This window comes from Anomalospiza imberbis, chromosome 1 (assembly GCF_031753505.1).
Source record: "Anomalospiza imberbis isolate Cuckoo-Finch-1a 21T00152 chromosome 1, ASM3175350v1, whole genome shotgun sequence".
Taxonomy (NCBI): Eukaryota; Metazoa; Chordata; class Aves; order Passeriformes; family Viduidae; genus Anomalospiza; species Anomalospiza imberbis.
In genome coordinates this window covers 141,644,214-141,666,997 of record NC_089681.1, presented here as the reverse complement: position 1 = coordinate 141,666,997, position 22,784 = coordinate 141,644,214, and the positions used below count along the sequence as shown (strand labels likewise).

The 22,784-nt window shown below is 42.1% G+C and overlaps 1 protein-coding gene across 1 annotated transcript in view; it reads right to left on the bottom strand.

Annotated features, from left to right (window-relative positions):
• Window positions 1-22,784, bottom strand: part of ADARB2 (adenosine deaminase RNA specific B2 (inactive)) — a 305,173-nt gene that overhangs the window by 11,470 nt on the left and 270,919 nt on the right. Inside the window, exon 7 of the mRNA XM_068173871.1 lies at window positions 8,373-8,541. Within this exon, the coding sequence (XP_068029972.1) occupies window positions 8,373-8,541 (169 nt within the window). The remainder of the gene's footprint in view (window positions 1-8,372; window positions 8,542-22,784) is intronic.

Genomic DNA, 22,784 nt, shown 5'->3' with positions numbered 1-22,784 from the left:
CAGCTAAACTGAAAACAACATATGTTCAACAATATTGGGATTTCAGCAATATGCACATCACAAGAAATCATCTGAGTTTTATTTACCAAAAAAAGGGATTGTGTTCAGGTCATAAATTACAAGATAATTTAAATTAATCACAAGGGATCTGTCTTTTCTTTAGAGATATTTTTCTACCTAATTCTGGACATATTAATGTAAAAAGGATTAAAATGTCAGTGGAATTACATTATTGGAAATCACAATATAAGCATGATCAGGTCACCCCCTATGTACTGAAAACATTCCATAAACATGAATTATCCTGGCAGTGCTCTGGTAAGGTAAAGCCCCATTTTTGCACCCTGGGGAATCAGGGCAGAAAGGGAGTAAGACCTGCTGAAGTCTGTAAGAGTTTCTGGCTTCTGGATGCAATAGTTGTCCCTTGAAAGAATCTTGTTTTCCCACTCCAAAAGAAGGCACACGGAGGTGTAGGGGTGATGAAGCTTCTGTATCAGCCATGGTGGGCTTTGACCCCAGGGGATAAGTTTGACTCCAAGACAAATTGGACAGAGAAACCAGATTAAAAAAACAAAACAAAACAAAACAAAACAAAACAAAACAAAACAAAGAACCAACATGGGAGAAGAAACCTCGCAGAGAATACCAGTACCAGAGCAAGTCCTGCCTGATGTGGAGAATGTGGTGCAAAAAGAGACTGTCCCAGAACCAGACAGCATCCTAAGGTAGCAAGGACTGAGAAATCAGGAAAAGCACCACTTGCTGGGTCTTTTTGAGCTGGTGTCCCCCACGTGGTGTGAAAAGGGATGAGGGTGATGGCACTGCCACCTGTACAGTGGCTACTTCCTGGTTCAGCACTGGTTTAGCAGCATCTGGTCAGAGAAATGGGAAGAAGCAAAGAAGGAGCTTTGCTTTCCAATCTAGCCCAGGTTTGTCAGAGTGTTTAGACAGTTGTTTCTCTCTGGAATGCAGTCCTGATCATGTGTGTGAGTCCCACTAACTCTGCACAAGTCCTAGGAAAAGATGGGTCCTGTACGGAGCCGGCCAAAACCAGACCCTTGCTCTGCTGTGGTTGCTCTTCAGAGCACAGGAAAAACACATTCATGTTGGGGAAAATTTTTGGTTCCTCATGCTGGTGCTGCTGTGTGGATAAAAAGGCCTGCCTTGGAGGGCAGCCAGTGCAGTATTGTGCAGAAACATCAGATTTTACTAACAAATATTTGGGAGAAGATCTTTTATCCTGTGTATTATTCCTCCTTTGACCAACACACATGGCTAATGTACTGACTTGATCCTTTGATATATGAACATCTATGGAATTATTTGTAGGTAGATGGTAGGAAAAGATCCATCTGAGCAACAGTGAAACTATCAATAGTTAATTTTGAAGGAGCTATTTCTCTGTAGCCTAATTTAGGTCCATGAAAGCACTGTGTTCCCATCTGTAACAAAGAGCTCTCTTCAAATGTGGCTTTTCAAAATAAAATTATTATTCAAAGCAATGCAGTGTTACATTTTGGCTTCTCAATATATCAAAGTGACTTTTCTTGCTATGAGGAAATATGCTGGATCATTCTGACTTTTCCTAATTGTGCAAGATTTTAAGGGCTGTTTTCAAGGACACACATCTCTCTAATAACTCATATGCTATGTGCTCTGTAATAACCCTTCCAATAAAGTGAAAATCAACCTACTGCTCCCTTAGTCACAGATCTTATTTAAAAATCCCCAAATCTTCAGCAGGCAGGATAAACAAAACAGAATGTCTCCCCTTTTCACTCAAATATGGGAGGTTTTGTAGCTTTAAATGGAAGGAAAGTATACCCTTCCTTTTGTTCAAACAACAGATATTACTGCACTGTTTACAAAGACAGAATCCTGCATCCAGTTTTCAATATAGATAATCCTTAAACAAATATATTTTTGCCTGTTTGTCAATCACAGAAATGCCAGTGACAAGCTGGGAGGCATCCCAGAGCAGGCAGCCTTTCTTTAACCAAATGCTGTGATCCCCCAGTGCTGGTCAAGCAGAGGGCAGGGCGTGACCCCCCTGCAGAGCCCCCCCCCCCCAGTTCCCAGGCTCCTGAAAGTTCAGGACCACAGTGAGGTGTGCAGGGAAATGTGTCCCCACGTCATAACCACACCACAGCCTCCATGTGCTGGAGCATCACCTCACCACATGAGCTGTCTATGGCCCCTCCCTTGGACCAACAGAAAAAGAGATGATGAAAATACCGAGGAAGGGGTTTGGAAGCACGGGGATGCAGAGGGCTGCAGCCTTGCTCAGGTCAGTACACGGCTCCCTGCCCATTGCTGAGATGTGATGTGACAGATGGAGCCCCTTTGCTGGTGTTTCTAGCATTGATTTGGACATGGTTAGACCTGAAGGCCAACATTTGAGCACCTTTGTAACTGGGATGTGGAGAAATTCGCCTGATGCTTCAAAACATCTCAGGGAACTGTGTCCACCTGCCATGGATGCTCAGAGATTGAAGTGTCTCCTTGGGACCTGTGGAAACCTTGCCCCTAAAAAAACATTGCTGAGGAATTTCAAATCTTATTTTGATAAGGCTTTTTTTTTTAAGACTTTTTTTTTTTTTTTTTATTAAGAGCTTTAAGTCTTATCCACTTGGTGTGTTGTTAACCTCCTGTACCACAGTTTCTATTACCAATATTTCCAGCTATGCTTCACACAACATAAATTGTTATTCATGGTGGCATGTGCTCAGAAGGACACCTGTGGTGTTCCTATTTATACGACCATTTAGCTATTATTGGTTTGGAAACTGGAACTAGTGCATTAGTTTTTGATCTGTATTTTAACAGTGGGTGGTTTATATATGTTCTCTGGTACATACCTTGTGGTGAAAGATTGAAATTGAACTCTCAGTCACACAGAAAGGGGTTAAGAGAGAGAATTACAAACCGTGTGCACAAATCATCTCTAATTGAAGATCTAGCTGTGCTAATTGATTTTCATTTGCATTAATACGTAGCCTTTGAAGTAGCTTTTCTTAAGAGTTACCTTGTCAGGCTCAGCCTTCTGTTAACAATGGCTCTGGTCGACAGCCTAACTAAAATAGATCTAAGAATGCCGATTTCTAACACTGACTTTTAGTCCTGCATTTTTATATGCCACATTTAAATACAGCTTAATGTGCTCAACTCATCCTATAAAATGCTACTTCAGACTCCCACTGATAAATCCTGAAACAGTGCCTTAAGGCTACACTACCTTGCAGTACTCTGAACATATTCTCAATAAAGATTTCTTATTCTCTAGCTTGTGGGGCCCAAATAATCCACAAATCTTAGCCATAGGACATGGGTAGACTGCTCATAATGTAATGCAAGGTTTGGAGGTCCTTTGTTACTGTTTGTGTTGTTTTGTAGGTGAGGTAATTTAGAAACTCTTTTTTTTTTACTTCTGGGCTGAATTTTACTTCACTTTTTTTGTGAAGTTTGAGGAAGTAGATGACCATTAACCTGGAGGCAAGAAAATACACAGTCTTTTAAAGGTGACCTTTTGAGAAGTGGTAGTAAGAAAACAATTTTAAGGCCAGAGCTTGTAAAGCAAACACTGAATTCTGGCTTTTATGCGCTGTTTAAAGACAGTGTTTATGAGGATTGCTCTCTGCAAATCCTGCACAATGCAAAGTACATTCCTCAGCCTGGATCCTGCAAGGGGACTCTGAAAGAGGACAAGTGCCACTGTGCATCCATTTACGAATAAGTTTATACAGTCTTTGTGTGTTTAGATGCAAACTTGCTGCACAGAAGGCTGGCATCTCTCCAAAATAACTACATCAGCTTGTCATCTACCGAGCCACAATGTGCTCTGCCCTGGCCAGAGTGCGAGGTGTCCAGTCCCTGGCCGAGGTCTGTCAAGGAAGAGAGTCTGGGGAAGAGTAGTGCAATGCAGAACTCTCTCCTGGGACACCCAGATAAGAACTAATTTTTGGAATGAACCCTAGTGTCGAATGCTTGCACCAAGATCCTAAAATGACTTGCACACATCAAGGTGAGGTGGTGACACAGGACCTGGGAATGCCTGTTCATGCCATGGGTCTGCCATGCTCTTGGGAGCTGTGGTGTTCTCCTCCCTGTGCTCCCAGCCCCACTGCCAGCCTCTGCCCAACCACTGGCAATGGCAAGCACCAAACCTCTCTGTACAGCTCCACAGGGCAGAGCACCCTGCTGCTTCAGAGGGGTTGACACTGGGGGAAATGATTTCTCTAGTTTTCTGCATGGAAGAAGAAGGAACCCAGGTGCTGGTGATGAGATAAATAAACTTGATGAGCTCAGAGCATGGAACAGGAAACTTTATACAGAAGGGAGGTGTGTGTACTGCTAAATCTGAGTTACGGCGAGCCTAGAGGATGAGCCATGGTGGAAGGAGACTGGCCTGAAGCTCAGACAGTGTTTCCATGAGACAGAGGACAAAGTGTATGAAAGGGGAGGTGCTTTCTCTCCTCTGTGACAGACTCTGAATTTCCCTTATAAGTCTGTCCAGAGGGGTGATGGACTAAAGAGAAGTGCATAAATCTTTGATATTTTGCCCAGACTTTCATATTTCTTCTGCTGCAGGAATAAGAAGTAAAGACATTTGGAAATGCTGATTTTATATATGCAACCATGTGAACTGTTACCTGCAAATCTGGCACACACATACACACTGTGTGCAGTGGGAAGGCAGCAGGGAGGAGACACTCAGTGCTGGGGTGGCTTTGTGCACCTGGAGACCCTGTCACTGAAGGGACACAGAGAGCCAGTGCCCTTGATGCCCTGGGGCACCAAGGGGGTGCTGCAAATCCCACCCTTGCAGCTGGCACATATCAGCTGAACACATTTAAGTCCAGAACATTTCTGAGGGTCAGAGACAGAATGTAGTGCTGAGCGTCCCTAACTTTTGGTTACTGTGTTTAGATCTTCAAAGAAGAGCTGAGCTCTGGGGATATCCTTGTTTCTCTCTCCCCTAAAATGTGTGTTTGTGTGTGTGTGTGCAAGCTTCTGTGTGCATGTGTGTGCATATGACAATTTTCCTTCAAACATTTGTCTGCTCCCAAACAGCGACTGCAGAGACTTCCATTAGCAGCAGCATTAACCTTGCACTGACCTTGTAATGAGCAAGGTATGAACTAGTCCTGCGTCCAGCCTTAGTGTGAGACAGGGAGATGAAAAGAGGTTTAATTTGGCCCATTGTATGAATTTTGCTGTCACAAAAAGCTGAAATTCTCTTAGGGCTGTAGTGTCTCTGTCGACATAAAGGTTTTAATATAGGTTATGATTAGCATCAAGAAAACATTAAATTGCATAATTTTTTTTCTCAAACATGATTATTTTCAAAATTATTTTTCCCATGCTATTGCTGCTTTTTTGCAAATGTATACAATGTATGTTACAGATGGGAATGAAGGTCAGAAGGTGTTAGTATAATTAATGAACTGTGGGCTAAAAAATATGGTTTAATCCTAAATTCTATGGCACTGAGAGCCTGAAATCACTCCAGCTGCACTGTGAGGCTCACAGGAGTCATGTGTGTAAAAAGCTGACACTCTCTTAGGGTGGTTTATTTGAGGGCTCACAGACCCTGAACTTTAAATTTACACATATAAATGCATAGGTTTTAAAGCCAGAAGGAACAACCAAGATCTAGGGTGACCTTACTTTATAACTAAGTTGCAGAATTTCACCTCGTAGTTCCCTGCCTGAGCCAAATAAAATGACTATTCATACCATAGAGCTTGTGCTTTAATTCAGTGAGGGAACAGGTATGATACCAGGGTCTTTATCCTGAGATCTCAACAAAGCCACAGAGCCCAAATAATGCATACCAAGCATCAAATTCTCTCAAACTTGTGGTGATAGTAATAAAAATGGCTAAATGTCTTTGAATAACAAATAAATCTGATTAAACTACTCTCTGCTTATAGCTTTCCTGTAAGCAAGAAAGAACATAAATCGTTAGATACATGATTTATAGAATATTACTCTCTTTTCTCAGTAACTCTGTGCATTCTTGGGTCTTTGATATTCCAATAGCAATGCCCTTTGCAAATAATGCAAAATGATGTATATTTTAGCAGCTACTGGCTAGATTCTCAAGAGGAAACATTCTCTAATAGCACAGTGCTCCTGAGGGACTTTTACAAGCAATAAAATCCACAGCATACAAACAAGATTTTTTTTGTCAAATCTTGCTTATACAAACATGAATTTCAGCTTCAGAGATCACTTTTCTTCTCACTGCAAGACAAGCTCAAATAATGTGGAGCCAGATACCTGCATCCAGCAGACATTGAAAGAATCAGCTACCTATGTGGTAGGGCAAATATTTGCAGTTTGAAATGATGTATGGGCACCACCCACTGATCTCTCCAGTGGGGCAGGAGTGGGAAAGGCCCTGAAAGAGAAATCTCCTTTTCCACTGAGCTCCTTTCCTGCCTCTGCTCTCTATGACCAGAGGAGAAGAAGGCAGAAGACAGTCCTACATGTGCTGAAACAAAAGACAGGTGAAGAAACCTTTGATTTCTCCCCCTGACACATGAGGATAATGATTAAAAATTATTGCAGATGGCATTTAATGTGATAAACTGAAATTTGGGATAACGTATAATGCAGATTTTTTCATCCTCTTTTTTAACTGCAACATATGCTGTTGAAAGCAGGGAATAATGATTGCTGTTTTTAATTTTTTTTAACCTATAAAAATCCCAAGCTCATTTGAATGACATTGAAAATAAATAATAAAAATAAAATAATAAAAAGTGCAGTTTTTCTTACAATATTGAAATAATACTGTCATTGATGAGGGATGCAATTTTTTTTTTTATCTTGGAAAAACTTTGTGGTAGATTCTTCTTTTCCTCAAAGAGTTCAATGCTGTTTAGATGTGTGTCAACAATGAAAGGATTCACTCAAAGTGCTTAGCAGATATGCTTGGAGAAAACCCAGCTCCTGAGACTGTGCATTGCTGTCAACATCCCCATCAATAGGAAATGTAATTGTGTTTGCAAAGCTGATATTTCATTCACTGGCTAATGACATTAAAAACCACAGAGAGTGCAATATTTCTATCCTTGAACTTAAAATTGTCTAGTTTTTTGAGTCCGTATGAGCCTGAATTTGGAAAACCCAACTGTGTCTACATGCAGTGGAGGAGATCCACTGAACAGTCTGGGTTTTCTGTTGTCTCCTTAGGAGTAAATGAAAACATTACAGCAGAAGTTGCTCTTTTCCTTCATGCAAGCACAACAGTTGTGATGATTACCCTTAGCAGAGGGTGGATTTTGTGAGTCTGGTAGCATTTCCATTTGCTGGTTCACTTCTACATTTTTGTGACAAAATGGCAGGTTCTGCTAAGTTGACAGACTAATGCATCTTTGGTAGGTCATCCAGTTAAAGCTCAGAGCAGAATTTATGCATTTGGATTAAACAAAATTTCTATGATTTTTTTTGAAAGATTAAGTCTATGTTGGGCTTTAATAATTAAGCCAAATTTTTGACTGATGTAATGTAACTGAGTTCTTAGGTATAATATTCTAGTAGAGAATTTGATCATAACATTTATGTTTTTATAGCTATAATGTGATTTATATGTAGAACTGCATCTATATATATATATAATGTACATGATATACATATATATATATATATATATACATATATATGTGTAAATTATGAAGATAAATATACATACCTGTATAGATATGTACTAATTATGCAATAATTGCAACCAAGCACACCCATTTTGATTTTGGATTGTGTTAGCCATCACTTGCTATTAATTAACACCCTAACTGAGAATAGTGAATGTGTTTACATTTTATTTGTCACCAGGGAATATTTATTAAATATTTATTACATGGAAATTATTCTGCATAAATATATGTCGTATTTACAGGGCATAGCAGAAACCCACAGAGGGGCTGTGACATGAGAGCTCTTCAATGACATTCAAAATAGTAGAAATATTCCTGGTGGCTTTTAGGGCACTTTATTCAATTTGGTGCAGACCAGCTAAGTTTATCCGTAAGACAGCTGGTTTGCAAGTTTTGGGGTAAATGATCCAAGAACAGCGAAGTGGATGTATTTTATTTGCACAGTGAAATTCTATTGGCAAAAAAAACCTGCAAAGATAGTTTATTTTTTTGTCACACTGCAATAAGCAACTAATGACCCATAGAGAATTTGGGAAAACGTCTTATTTACATTCCCTCCTATTTATATGGTCTGCTTTTGCATACAAAGGAGGTCTTTGTTTCTGCAGGGCTTGTCAGCACCTGCTGGCTGCTTCCCACTGGTCACCATAATCCTCTGTGGCATTGAGCTTCAATGTGCAAAGACTTTTGCCACGTATATCCATCACGTACCTGGCAATTTTGTCTGTGCAGGACATGGTGATGAGCTGCTCTCCCAGCAGGACGCCGTCCCACGTCTGCGCTGCGTTGTGACACCGGACAGGAATGGTCCCTTCGCCAGACTCAATCTTTGTCCGCAGGTGCCCACGGTATTTCCTCACTATGTGCTTGCTGCTGTTCACTGGGCAAAATAAACACAAGAATGACAGTAATTGAATGTTTTTTGAAAGGATCTGATAGGCTGTGTTGATGCCATAGCTTGCATTTACAGAACCACCTTTGAAGGCCCTTTAAATTGGATGCAAAATTAGACAACAGCCCAAGAAAGCAGCGCAGTGCAGAAAGGAAGGAGCTTCTCGCATGGTTCTTTTTGCATCCATCAAAAGCACACACAAAGCACACACTGAGCTCATGTTCCCCTTCTATTTCCCTTATATATTTAAAAAGAAGAGAGGTGCTCTGTCTTTTTAAGAACCAGTACAATTTCTCATTTTAGAATTGAGTTGTGATGGATGAATATTTGAAAAAGCTTGGGTCAGTAACTGTCATCGAAGACTCAGCTGCATGATGCAAACCAGTCCAATACCTTACTGTGATACTCAGTGATATTTCCTGAATAATTTCAGAAGTGAGGTTTTGATTTGTTATCATAAAATTTCACTGAAAAATTCTGAAAAGCTAAAGGTTTATGCTCTGGATCAAAGGCAAATCAAAACTTATTAGTTCATTGCTGGCTGAAATTCCTCCTACAGTCTCCCTGAAGTGAGGTATTCTCCTGCCTTGTGTCGTACCAAGATCTTTTATCACTTCTGTAATATTACATATTTGAGTGCAAGGCAGAGGCCCCAGGGGTGGCACAGGGCAAGCAGCTAAAGCGCTTGTCCTGGATCATGATGAACTGAGTCCTGCAGATATGCAGTAAATACAGACGATAATGACATTTCAAAAGAACTTCACCTTCATTATTATGAAAAGAGAAAAACTGAAGTTCATTATCAAAATCACTCTTACACTCTTTACACTGCTACTTTACCCCTGGGTATTTTGGCTGTAAAAGAACAAGAAGGAGCAGCAAGGAAATCCTCGGGGTCTGTTCACTGCCTCACCCTCAGAGGGTTTCACTGGGGGTCACCTTCTCCCTGAAGCAGACCTTCCACAGTTTCCCTCTAGCCCAAAGGACAATGACAGATGACTGTAGATGATGGCCTCTGCATTCAAGGAAAAGGAGTGCTGCATTTGCAGACATGAAGCTTTTGCCCACATTGCCAACTGTCCTGCGTACTTTTTCCATGCCAGCTCCTCATCTGGACCAGAAGGCTTCCACTTGTGAAGTTGATGCTCCTCAGTCTTCAGTGGGCTGTGGGGCTGAGTGCTTCTGCCACGGAGTAACACCAGTGTGCCAGAGGCTGTGGGGCTGATGGCACTTCTGGCTGTGAGGAGCTGGCTCTGTGCATGGTCCCCAGTGCTGGTGGAAGCAATGGATTAACTGGCTGCTGCCAGCAGGTGGTTTGCAAAAAGGGAGAGGAATAATAAATTGCTTCAGCCTATTGGGATTAGCAGAGGCAGCAAACACATGTAGAGCAGCAAAGTCAGCTGTGAGCTGCCAGCACATGGGCAGCAGGGCCCTCAGCAATCATTGCCTCTTCTCTTCATTCCTGCTTTTTTAGAATTTAAGATTGTTGCACCTATGCCAGCAGTGGGCTGGGACAGGTATCAAATGGATTGCTTGACCACGACCAAAGCCAGTTTCCACCCATACTCAATCTCCATCATATACAAAATATTGTTTGCAAATATTATTACAGTAATGCTGCTACAGCATCTCAGTTTGGGGAAGAGTGGTTGTTGCTCTGCCATCCCCATCAGCAGCCACCTCATCCCGGCAGCAGGGGATGTGGAGGGTCCTTGTGCCCTGTTGTCAGCACCTCACAAATCGAGACACTGCAGTAATCACCTGACTTGGAGTATTGTGGCTTTTCAAATTTGAGTTGAAGAAACTCAGGAGAAACTGGGAGAAACTGGGAACAGCCAATAGAGAAATAAAAAAAAATAATAAGAAAAAATTTGGAAGTCTCAGAAATGTCTCAGATCCCTCTGTTCTCAAATTTTCTGGTTGTGCCGACACTGTCAGGAAACCATTTCCATGACCATGTGTGCTGATCCCTTGCACATCCCTCTTGTCTGGGATGCTAAATGCAGTATCATTCAGAGGATGCTCTTTGGACTGTATTAGCCATCTGGGAACAGGCCCATATTTTTCCTGGGACTTTGTGAGGAAACATTTTTTAAAAACATGAAACAGTGGTGAGCAGCATTTTTTATAATTAAACTACAGAGTCGTGGGAAAGGTACCATGACATTTGGACAACAAAAGTAGAAAGTGATCACTTCTACTTAGCAAACAGGTCTCGCTGAACAACAGTGAGAAATGTCTACCAAAACCACTTTGCCTTTGTCTGCACATACTGAGAACTGATGGCACAGCAGAGCAAGATCTCTGCCAAGGAAGCAGTGAAGAGTGACTCAAGAGGCTATTGCTGTTTCAGCTGGTGGAAAGTGTAACTTTAAGCAAACCAGTTCACTTTTCCTAAGTTTTCCCACAGGTATAATGAAGATAATGATGCTTCCTTCTCATGCAAATTCATTTAAAGTCGCTCAACAACTATTTATGAAAACAGATGCTATCCTTCCAGGAGAGATCTGCCACAGGAGTCCACCTGCTGGAAATCCCTCAAGATAAAATTATTTTTTACTGTTTCTTTTTCCAACTTAAAAAAAAAAATATTTTCTCGTTACATTTTTCCTGTTTCCCATCTCTCTAGATTCTCCTCTCTTTCTCAGCTCCTGCTCTGAGTCTTCCCTGTAGGTGCCTTGATCTCCTAGATTACTCTCTAATTTAAGCAATGCAGTGTGTATTTCCCATACTTGCAAAGACACATGTAACTGCCAGGGAATTTTAGTGACTGCAGGATAAGGTGAGCTGCCCATCATTTATGTGGCTTTGATTTCAGTACATAAATGTTACCTCAGTGAGGGGCAAAGCATCCCACAATATGCTGACAGAGATAAGGAACAAGCTCAGGGGAAAAAAGAGCAGCAGGACTGCAAACAGCTTTGAGCAGCTGGGGAATTTAAAACATAGAACAAAAATTTTTGGGGAGAGGGATATGAAAGACTTCTGTGAATTTGGGGTGTCTGTTTATTTAATTTGTCATTTATTTATCTGATCTTCCCAGGACCACAGGAAATACAAAGGCCAAAGCACTCTACAACTGGTTGCTCTCACAGCATCTCAACCCTGGACTGTGAGTGCCAGAAACTGAACAATTACATTTCTAAAAAGCACTTGAGGTGTGCAAGTGCACTGATAGTCTCAGTTTCTGAGTGCTCATACGGACTCAGCCATGTGTCCAGCTTTGCCCCCTGTCCCTGCGCCCTGCCCAGGCTGCAGCCGAGCAGCAGGCGCTGGCTGATAGGATTCAGGCATTTGTGGCCAGTGTACACTCACCCCAGGACACACTCCCACAGCTCTGATAAGGGGTTTTGGCTGCTCAGCTGCTATTAAATTCAATAAATAGGGGGTGACTCAAACCTCGAGCCGTGCTGCCTGTCTCAGGCTGCTCACATTGCTGGGGTGGTTGGGACACATGCTCCAAAGGTTCACCTGTGGCATTTATATAAGATACTAATAACCCAAAGCTCTGAAGGCTTTCAGATTGCCAATGATTAAATAAATCCAAATCTGCAACTGGAACACACTGAGTTCTTTTTCAGCATGTCATTAAGCAGCACAGGAAGACAGAACCAAAGGAAGAGATGAGGCTCTGTGAGTTTTGCACTGAAGCTGCAGACAGACTTCAGCACATAAGCTGCTTGTTAGCAGTAAAAAACACGGTCCACTTGCTGGCACAGCCTGCTACGGATCATTTTAATGCAGTCACAGAAATATATTTATTTATGCATCTTAAAGTCACAAACTACAGCCTACTGCTGTTCTGCTGTTAAGTATGATCAAAACATCAGTAACTATAAGCATTTCTGATCTTCGCTGTGCTGGTTCTCCAACTGCTTAATCTCAGCTAATTGCAGGGGAGAAGGCATCTGTGGATGCCACTTCAACCAGAACAAAATGTCAATTCAAACCAGAATTGGAAAGGACAAATTAAAAAATCATTTGGAGTGGATTTATGATGTGTGCTACACTCAGATGTGGAAATTACTCCTGAGAGTTCCTAAGATAAAAAGGTGCTGGATTAATTACTGGATTAGAAATGTACACAGACAGGTGCCTCGTATTTAAAATCAGTGAAACCCTCTGATTTCAAGCCTCACCCCTTATTTTCATATTTGCTCCAGGACCAGTTCTAGCTCATATGATAATGAAAAAAGCCACTCCATATTTATTATTTAGTTAAAGAGTGAAGAGAAAATGGACGCTGATTAAACAGAATCACACGAGTAAGGATCTGTCTGAAATTTTGCATGACTGCCTCAGAGGTTCATTTTCTGTTTCCCTGCTTCAGTGGAGGCTGTTCTCTCTTCAGGGAAAAAGAAATAAAAGAGCCTATCTTGCATTTTTTTCAGTGCTGGACTCTCCCCTCCTCAGCATGGTTTATAAAGATTCCTTAGAGCAGTGTGAGACAAAGGGGTGGAAAGAAGAGTGTTAACATTTGACTGCCTTTGTAGTTTGATGGTTATTAGAGATGCACTTTCCTCAACCAGATCCTGACTAAATGTACAGCATTACTATTTCTGGAAGTGTTGAAGTGAGAATCACAGCACAGTGAACGCTTTGGCTGTGTCTGCTCTGCTGGGCAGAGTGGCCGGTCAGATAAATCCCTGCTGCACTGTGCTTTGGTGACCAGCACAGAGCCAGGCTGAAATGACATGGGCCAGCTCTGGAAAACAAGAAACTTTAGGACTATTCTGAAATAAGTCTGAATTTATGAAAAGAAGGGTCTACAGAACTGCCCCTGCAGTGACTTCACGGATGTGTCCTTCCTAGAAGGGAACACAAGGGAACAAAACAGGACAAAAGCATGTTGAGATGAATCCTAAAAGTCAAGACATGACTTTTAAATATAGGCCATGAGGGATATTGCACCTGAAGGCAGTCCTAGGAGAGATTTGCTTGCTCCCAGAGCAATGTGGCACCCAGCATGTTGCAGCAGATTTCAGTTCAGATCTATGGTTTGGACAGTACCATTAAGCCCTACATACAAATAAAAATATGAATATGGAATTTATACGGCAATGTTACAAACCTGGGACACCTGTAATTTTTGGAACTGAAATTAACATTGGAGATTGAATTTCCTTACCTTTTCCCTTCTCCCTCCTCTTTCTTGGCTGAAATACTGTCTTTGAACTGTAGTCCCTAACCTGACAAAATCCATGACCTCATAAATTATGTTCCATTTGGCATATTATTCTTTCTTCTTTTCACTAACCTTCAAATAACAATTTTCATTCTTTTTACTTCTTCCACAATTTTTCATTTGCCAATAATTTCTAGGGTTGCACTGACAAGGTGTGACAGCAAAGTCATTTTGCCTATCCATAGATTATCAATATGTGGCATTTCATCCAGAAGAAGCAGTGAAGATAAAACTTGAAATTTGAATCCACAAGAACAGAAAGGAAATGACTGCATTATTTTTCTTTATCTGCTTTAAGTAGCTATTAATTAAATTATTATTTTTTGATTGAATTGTGATGTTAGAGACAGTAACTGTAGGAAGGGTGTAAGAATGGTATTCCAGCATATTAAAGTTTATCAGTGAATGTTTTAATGAAAAGTTTTCATTTTGGTCCATCAAAATGCCTCCAAATATGATTACTGAGGGGAAAAATTTAATCTGTTCAGATAACATAGAACTTTTACAATGAGTTTTTATTATTTTTGTAGGTTAATATGAAATTTATTGAAAGCTCATCCTAGGGAGAGGTGCCAAAATATCTTCATTGAACCTATGCTAGAGCAGAATGTGACACTCTAACACATGAAATCCATTTTACCATCAGACTAACTTCTAAGTAAGGCTGGACTCTCAGGAGGCTTTAATACCCTGAGAGGAAAAAAAATCTGAGACAAATAGCTCAAAGCCTACAAACAAGTTTTCTCTAATGTCTGTCTCTGAGGAATGCCTGGGATCAAAATGTGAGTAACTAGTTAAAATTCACTTTAAAACAATCTGCTGGCAGCAAAGTCATGCACAGCTTCCTCTGAGAGTTATAAGTGACTGTTCCAGGCACGGAGGAATGAGCAGTACTGGGTCAGGTGTCAGGGAAATTCTTTGTGCCACCTACAAACCCAGGCTGTGGACTCCAGCCTGCTCTGGAGTAGGAAAGCATTAGGATGTTGAAGCCAAAAGTACAAGATTTATCTGTGGGATTAAGATTCTGTGCATGTGGCAATCAAGGAAAATACAACTCAAGCACTTCAAGATTATTATTTTTAATTACTAATTGCTCCTCTTGTCTCCTAAAATCAGACATGTCCTGCCGTGACTTTGAAAGTGCAGCTGCTCCCACAGAGCAAAGTCTAGAGATCTGGCAAAGGGCTGAGAACTCTCTGAGGAGAGGGGAGAGAGAGATCTGTGAACTCTGAGAAGAAGACTTCTGCCTCTGAAGCCTCCATCAGGCTTGCCACCAGACAGAGAGGGCCACTAGCTGGTCTCCAGCAAGGCAGAGCTCATCCTTGACAGTGTGCAGAGATGCTGCTTGTTGCCAGGTCAGCAGCTGATCAAAGCCAGTGGGGAGTGAGATCTGGGGGAACCAGCTATTACCCATGTCCTAAGCTGTGCATCATTGTATCTTCCATCCTTTTGTTAATGAGAAATGTTTTCTCTTAAAGCTAGGCTTTATCTTTTAAATATACTTTATGTGAAAGATATATCAACATCACTGGAATTGCCTATTTGGTGACAATTCTCTCTCCTGCCATGTTTTAATCAAGAAGTTTACACAAACATAATGTGTTATTCATCATAACCCTCTTTCTTCTATCAACAAAACATACTGTTATTCATGTGGCTTTGGGATTCTGTTGCAGTTTGGAAATTGAACTCTTCAAGGATGGTTTAAGGAAAACGTTGTGGGAGAAGTCAACAAAATATGAAAACAGAAAATGAACCCCATGAGACAGAAACAAGAGCAATCTGTCAACAATGGAGACAGATTTTCAGCCACACTGTGGTTGGTGTGAGTCTAAAGAGGCAGTGGCTCCTGATGCACCACCAGATATATTCTAATTCAGTTTCTGGAGCTCTGGAGTCCTGTGGTCTTTGGCTGAAGAAATTAAATCTTGATCACCAGAGAGTGGTTCCACTTGGCCTTAAAAATCTATGGATTAAATTGTTAAATTATCCTGAATAATTTTATAGTAGTGCATAGAATATAAAATGTTTTCCATTTTAATATTCTACTCTCAGCACTAACTACCCTTTCTCAGAGCTGTGATTGCTGGATCCCTTTTATTCCTATTTTACAGGTATAGAAATAGAAATTACCAGAGTGAGGTGAGTTGCCCCAGACTGGCTAGGGAAGGCAGCTTGCAGGATCATGGTAAGAATTAAATTGTTTGCTACTCATACAGATGTCTTCAGATTTCTCTCCTAAAACTCTAAGAAACTCCCAGAAGTCTAAGGACTTCCAGAAGTCCCACAAAGATCTTAACTGGACCTGGAGCTGCCTGATAAGCTTTCTAAAACTCAGTTTATGAGTTTTCCCTGTAATTCCCACTCAGTGGAAGGGCAAATTAGACCAAATTAGACCTGAGTGGGTGTAGTTTTCACCCATAGAGATTTTTTCCCAACTACGGTTTGCTATTTACCACCCAAAAAATCTGTGCCTTAGGTGCATATCTGTAGTAGGTTATGGGATGTTGGGGTGGAATGGGGGGATGTCCAGGAGCATGTGCTCTCTTTTCCCTGCTGCAGAGGGCTTTGGAGACACCACCATTCATTGGGCTGGACAAATCTGGGGACAAGGAGCTTTTCTTGGTGAAATTTTCTACTGCTGTTTTGAAAACTTCTCAGGCATGGTCTTTTGCTGATTAATGTAGCCTTTTTATCACATCTGAACACTGCATCCAAATGCAACGTTTTACAAAGCAGCAAAACCCATAACAAAGCAGAATCAATAAATACAGTGCAATGCCCTTTGGCAATTCAAGCATTCTGTTAAAATTAGAATCTGATTATAGCAGGAAACCTGTTTTCCTGAATCCTAACAAACACATTTTGCTTTACATAAAAGCTTTTCAAAGCTGTGGCCAATGCTGGCTCTGAGCAATCCATAGTTTTCAGCATATTCTTTCTCTTTTCCTGGATAGACACATACTACACTGACATATACTTCTAAAAATCTTATTTTCTACTTTAAACTCCCCCTGAAACAACAAAACTCAAATAAGCAAAAGCAGCTAAGAATATCACAAGGAGAAGGAATTGGGACATTTTCAATTCACTGTCAAAGGCAACGAGTTTTCTCATGATGTGTCAGTTCTGAAAAAGTTTTAAAACAGAGAGTTAAAAAAGGGAGCTGTCTAGCTTAGCTGAGAGGGAATTCACTGATCCAGGACTTGAGAGACACAGATTCAAGTTTTTGTTTGATTCTAAGTGGACTTGAATGAAAAAGCCTACCCGGAACTGGGCATGGGAGGAAATGAAATAGGGTTTTCCTACCCCTTGTTACTGATGACCAGGAGGTATGAAAAATATAAGATACGATCCCAGTTTCACACAATTATTTTCTTTTAAATTTTGCCTGACAGGTTTTGATTTTTTTTTCCAGCCAGTCAGTTCTTTGAGACCAAAATCTGTCCATTAAGTGAAGCTGTTATTCACCAGTCAGCTTTAGCAGAACTCCACTAAGAACCTAACTACCCAGCCTGGTGGAGATTAATAATGGAATATAAAGCAACAGCAAACTTGTACAGGTTGATTAATTGTACTGAAGGCTTCAGGACTTCAATGTAGTGATATGAGAGCCTCTTTCCAAGGTGCATCCTGGGCTCCAGCATAATAATACCAACAATAAAACCATGAGTGCTTTCACAGCTCTCCTAAGCCTGGACACCACTAGTTTCTCTGGCAGGTTTAGGGGCTAGAACTGACCTTTGGGATTGGCAAAAGGTTTAGAATGACAGAACATGTAAGGCATCAGACCTCTCGCTTGGGTTACCAGAAGTGATGGGATTTCCAGAACATGTGAACCATATATTTGCAGACCCTCTGGCACTGTTGCTCTGGCTGAGCAATGGGTCCATCTGAGCATCAAGATGCAACAGCTGCTGCTGCAGCTTTTTCCTCAGGTGGCTTCAGAAGGGCTCAGGGTTCACAGCAAAGGGCTTGGGCCAGTCACTGCCTCCATTCTGGTACCCCTGACAGGAGTCTTTCCCCCCTTTCCCTTTCTTTCCCTTCCCTGCAGCCTTCGATGAGCAAAGAGTGAGTAGGAGAGGCTGGGGGAGGAAAAGCTTCTTGCAGCACTGGAGATGGCTCCAGCCAGTGCCTGCAGGTCCTATGTGGGTGTTGAGCATTGGAAGATGCAGAGGGGCTTCACTCATCCTGAGAGTTTCTCCACCCCTCACAGGCTTTATGTTGCTGTCTCTCGCCCACTTCCCCATCACAGCTGAACATCACAGACCCACTCTCCCTCAAACTTTCCCATCCTGTCTCAGGGTTCCACTGATTCCTCTCAGCCACACTTTCTTCTCCTGAAATCCCTTTGCCCACCTTCCCCAGAACAAGAAAGCTCCCCCACAGTGCCAGCATGGATTTATTTTAGATGCTGGAAAGAAATCTTTGAACAGTCTACACGCAGCACTACTTCCACACCTGAAAATCCCTGAGCTAAATCAGAGCACTGCTCAGACCTGCAGTGCCTGTGGGGACACATGACCACCACAGCTGGGCTGGGCTCTGCTGTCATCTGTGGCCATCCTGACCAGGAGCACACTTCACTTACACACCTCACCCATGGCTCGAGCAGAGGGAAAGGAGAGAATTAGCCACAGGGAACTGTCCTGTGACCGTGCTTTCCCTACCAAGCTAACTTGAGTGAAAGCAGCCACACTGATACAGCATTTCAGCAGCCTGGGAAGACCAAGTTAGAAAACAGGGCAATTACATATAAACCTAGTGCCTGCTAACAGTCCTGAGAAGGGACACAAGCTCCTTGACAGACCAACCTCTAGTCAGCTGTAGAAAGTTGCTGTATTTCCTCTTTGTTTACTTTGATAAATTGAGGCTGTGTCAGTGGCACAAGCAGAAGGGGCCATCACTTCCATGGAATGTGACCTCAGAGGAGCCTGACAAAGGGTGCTGAACCCAAACCTTTTGGATAAGACCCAATCCAGTCTTAATGAAGTGAAAGGATGCTTCCCTTCCACCTTCTTTAATACTAATTCCCTAGCCTGTGAAGTAATGCAAGAGCCTCTTGCTGTATCTGCAATTTTTGCAGCATCTTTTATATGACAAAGCAATCTGGGCTGACCACAATAATTCATCCAGTGCTAGGATTATTTCTCCTGAGGCATTATTCAGCACTACAGCCTACAGTGGTGTGTGCATTTTTTTAGTTTCCTGTTACTTCTGGGCATGGTTCTCTGTGATAATTTTTTTCTGAGATCCCCCAAGGTATGTTCTGCTCAGTCATATGAAAAATAGGAAAATAATGCACCTTCATCCCAGTTCCACAGATGGGCCATTCATCAGCATAAAATCAACTTTACAGCCCAGGAGGAAGCTGCTCCATGCACCAAATAGCTACGAATTTCCAAGATGGTTTCCCAAGCTGCATCAGGCCAGCATCCGTGACGGAGAGATGCGATACCTGGGAGCACTTGTGTAACGGAAACAAAAAATAGTGCCCAAGTCCAAGGGGAGACCTATGGTTATCCTCTATTTTTGTAATGGGAAAGTTTACCACTTTGTTAGAACCTGAATTTTCTTGTATTTCCAGATATCTAATTTCTTTTCAGATCTCTGAGTTACTTAGATGGTTCCTCTTGAAGTGCTTGCCCCTTTTACCATCTTTTTACAAGAACAGAATTTGTTCATTTAACCAAACATGGGATTGACAAAAGGAAGGCAGAGATTTCTTCCCCTTGCACATCTAGAAATGCTGTTCACCAAACCCAATGGTTTGGGGAGTGATTCTAGCCCAGTTACTGCCATAAGCATCCTCATTGTATTTCCATCCTGATAGCTCCCTGAAGGACACTGAATGCTGACTTCTGGGGCTGAGACTCTCACGACAGTTTTAGGAGATCATCAGACTCCTGAGAGGGTCTCTGTGTGAATCTGGCCTCCTCCAGCCAGTCTGCTCAGGATACGACTTTCAGGGATCTGGTTTGGGGATGACAAAATGTGGGTCAGCCCCATCTGAAAACGGAATGCTGAGTTGCTGGTGTGAGCATGGCACCCTTTCAGAGCGGCCCTGGATTTGGGGGTGAACAGAGCATTTTTTTCTGAGAATGGAATGACAAATCCAGCAGCCAGAATCACAAGCAGGGAAAGCACAGCTCTGCCCAGCGAAAGCACACTTGAAGTAGAGAGCACAAATGTGTCTTCCTGGGTACTCTTCAGTTCCCCAACTCTCTGAAAACTGCAGTGCACATCTTCTCCTCATCACATCACCTGCCAAGGCAATGATCTGGCTCACGTGGTTGCAAGCGGGTCCTGCTTAGATGAGAGTTCTGTCAAATGTGCGTGCATGAGAGCTTCAGCACAGCTGTAGGTTAATAGACAAGCAGGAGAAAAACCCCATGTGGAGCAGAAGCAATGGTGTGTTTCAGACCTAAAGGAAGTGTGGGATAAAACAGGAGCTGGGCTATCAGGGAGTCAATGGCACAAGGCAATACAGCATGTTAGCAAGAGATAGAAAAGCAGCCCAGGGGAGAAGAACTGAGACAAGCCCTGGGGCGGATTCTGTCTGTCTCTTTGGCATCCATGTAGTGAAAAAGAGAGAGCACATCTCTAGAAAAAAGATGGACAATAAGGTAAGATACTGCCAGGGAAGGAGGAGTGGGGAAGTAGAGGATTTTTTTTTTTTTTTAGCTCAAATTTTCAAGCAATTAATTTTGCTTTTCAAGAGACTTTAAAAAAAGAAAAAAAAGCCAATGAGTCAAGAATCACTAAATTAGCTAGGATGGTGCTGTAGCAAATCAAGGGCTTGATTATTCTGTGGTTTGTCCTAGATTCAGGAGAAAGTGCAAAATATGCAACAAATACTACAGGGTGAGGTGAGCTGCCCCCAGGGCTCCACACCATGAGCAGGAGTGTGTGTGCCATAATGGGAAACAGCAGCTCCCTTAGGCCCCTCAGGAAACCCACGGTGACTTGAGGCTGTGATCCTACCCTTGGGAGAGCTCAGAAATCCAGGCACACCTGCTCAGATGTACATGAAGGGAGAAGGCACCAGAAGAGGAGATGTCCCAGGCTCCCTGACCTGCGGCACTGAACTGAAGGAGGGGAAGAAGCAGCGTTTGTGAAGGAGCCATGAGAGTTGTGAGGACACCAGGAACATGCTGCCTTTTTGTCATACAGCTGCACTACAACCTTGAGGCTGACCTTGGAAAATGATGGAAAGGGTTTGGGAAGGAGACTGACCAGAGCGAATGAGCCAGGACAAACCCATAGGAAGCATCTGTGGCATTTCCCAGTCTCATATTCCTGCAGCAGCACTGACCCTGGCTGGTCTCCTCTCCTGCTCTCAGCTGCTCTTGCTTCTTTCCCCTCAGCCTCTTCCCCTGCTCTCTCAGACTGTACCTTCTCCCAAAGCTCTGACTTCACTTCCTGCGAGCTCATCCAACCTCCTGACCTACAGGCACCAAAAAAGAGTTAGAAAACCCCTCCCTGCTCAAAGCAGCCTGGTCCAACTGGATTTAGTCTCTCTTTTAGAGCTGCCTAAGGATGTTACCAACAAACAAGTCAGCTTACCTCTGATTCAAGGAGGCCATTTCTTTAAATGAAAGTGCAATTTTATCTCTTTGTCCCTAATCTCTTACTTTTCTGTATGGGTGTGGGCTCCCTGGACCTCTCCTCTGCATTGCAGCTGTCAGACTTTTACACATGCCACAAACTTGGTTCTGCTCTATCCTGTAAGAAGCAAACTGGGTTTCTAAAGCATGCCAGCTTACATCCTCCTTTACCAGAACAAAGCTCATAAGAAGGAAATGTGAGGCCTCCCTGAGGGTGCTGGAAAGACACGGTGGATAATAGGAAATTTTTGGAAGGAGATTTGAAAAGTGGATTTTACTCACTCCCTATATTGATAAAGGCTTATCATGTTCCTTCTCAAAACCAGGAACCACATGGTGAGACAACGTTTTTAAATGTTAATGCATCTTTAGAGAATAATCAGTAATGTTTGATGGCTTGTGCTAGCTCTAGGAGAGGTTTCTTTGTTGTTTAAGAAATTAAACAACATTCATCTGGAGTTTCTTGTCATTACAGGATGAAAGAAAGGTTATTTCTTTAGGAAAAAAAAAAAGAGGAAAGAGAAGATCTAAATGATAAACATTATAAAATACTTATCTTCCCAGATGTCTCTGGGATAATGTGAGCTGAGAGGAAATGCTTATCTCTCTGAAGGACGGCTTTTGGCAACATGGCTTTCTACACAGTGCTAAATTATTTTAAGAGCACAGGTCAAAGGTAGAGGGATCTGTTTAAAAGAGTGAATTACGAGCTAGGTGTAGCATCTCTTCAGCTCCTGCTACTGAATCACTGGGTAACCTTGGCTAAGCCACACAGACCTTTCTGCCTCAGCTTCTGCTTGGGAAAATAATTGGTGTTATAGCCAATGGGAAAATTATTTTCATGATTATCTACAAGTTTACTGTCTGTGTCATGTACTGTGTGATTATATATTTTTAAACACAGCTGCTTGTATATCTTGTTATCTACAGAAGCATTCCCTCATTAGCTGGGAGATTTATCTGGTCTGTGAAGAAATCCGTGAGCCAAGCAGGGTTCACCTCCAGGGCTGGGTTCAGCTGCATATAATCGGGCAGCACGGGCTGTCAGCTGCCCAAAGCATGGACTTCCTCATGCCAAGAAGAGCAGAATCCAGCCTGGACAGCTTCTGGTTGCTCTTGAGAATGGAGCAGGTTTTAAAACTAGTTACAGATTTTGGTGCTTCCAATTGTGATATCAGCTAAGAGGTGCCCCAGGAAACCTGGCTTCTGGAAAACATGAGTGCCTTTAACCAAACATAAAGCCTTTTTGTATAGGTGTATCTCTTGATACACCTATACAGTAGGAGGCCAGAGATCAGCATTGTTTTTTTATATTAATAAGCAATCCCTTTTTTATTTTCAATTTTGATTTAAGATGATGCTATGTCTTTTCATTTTGTTAACTCATCAGGAATTTGTTGATTTGATTTTTGAGTTTTAAGCATTTACATCCTCTTGTT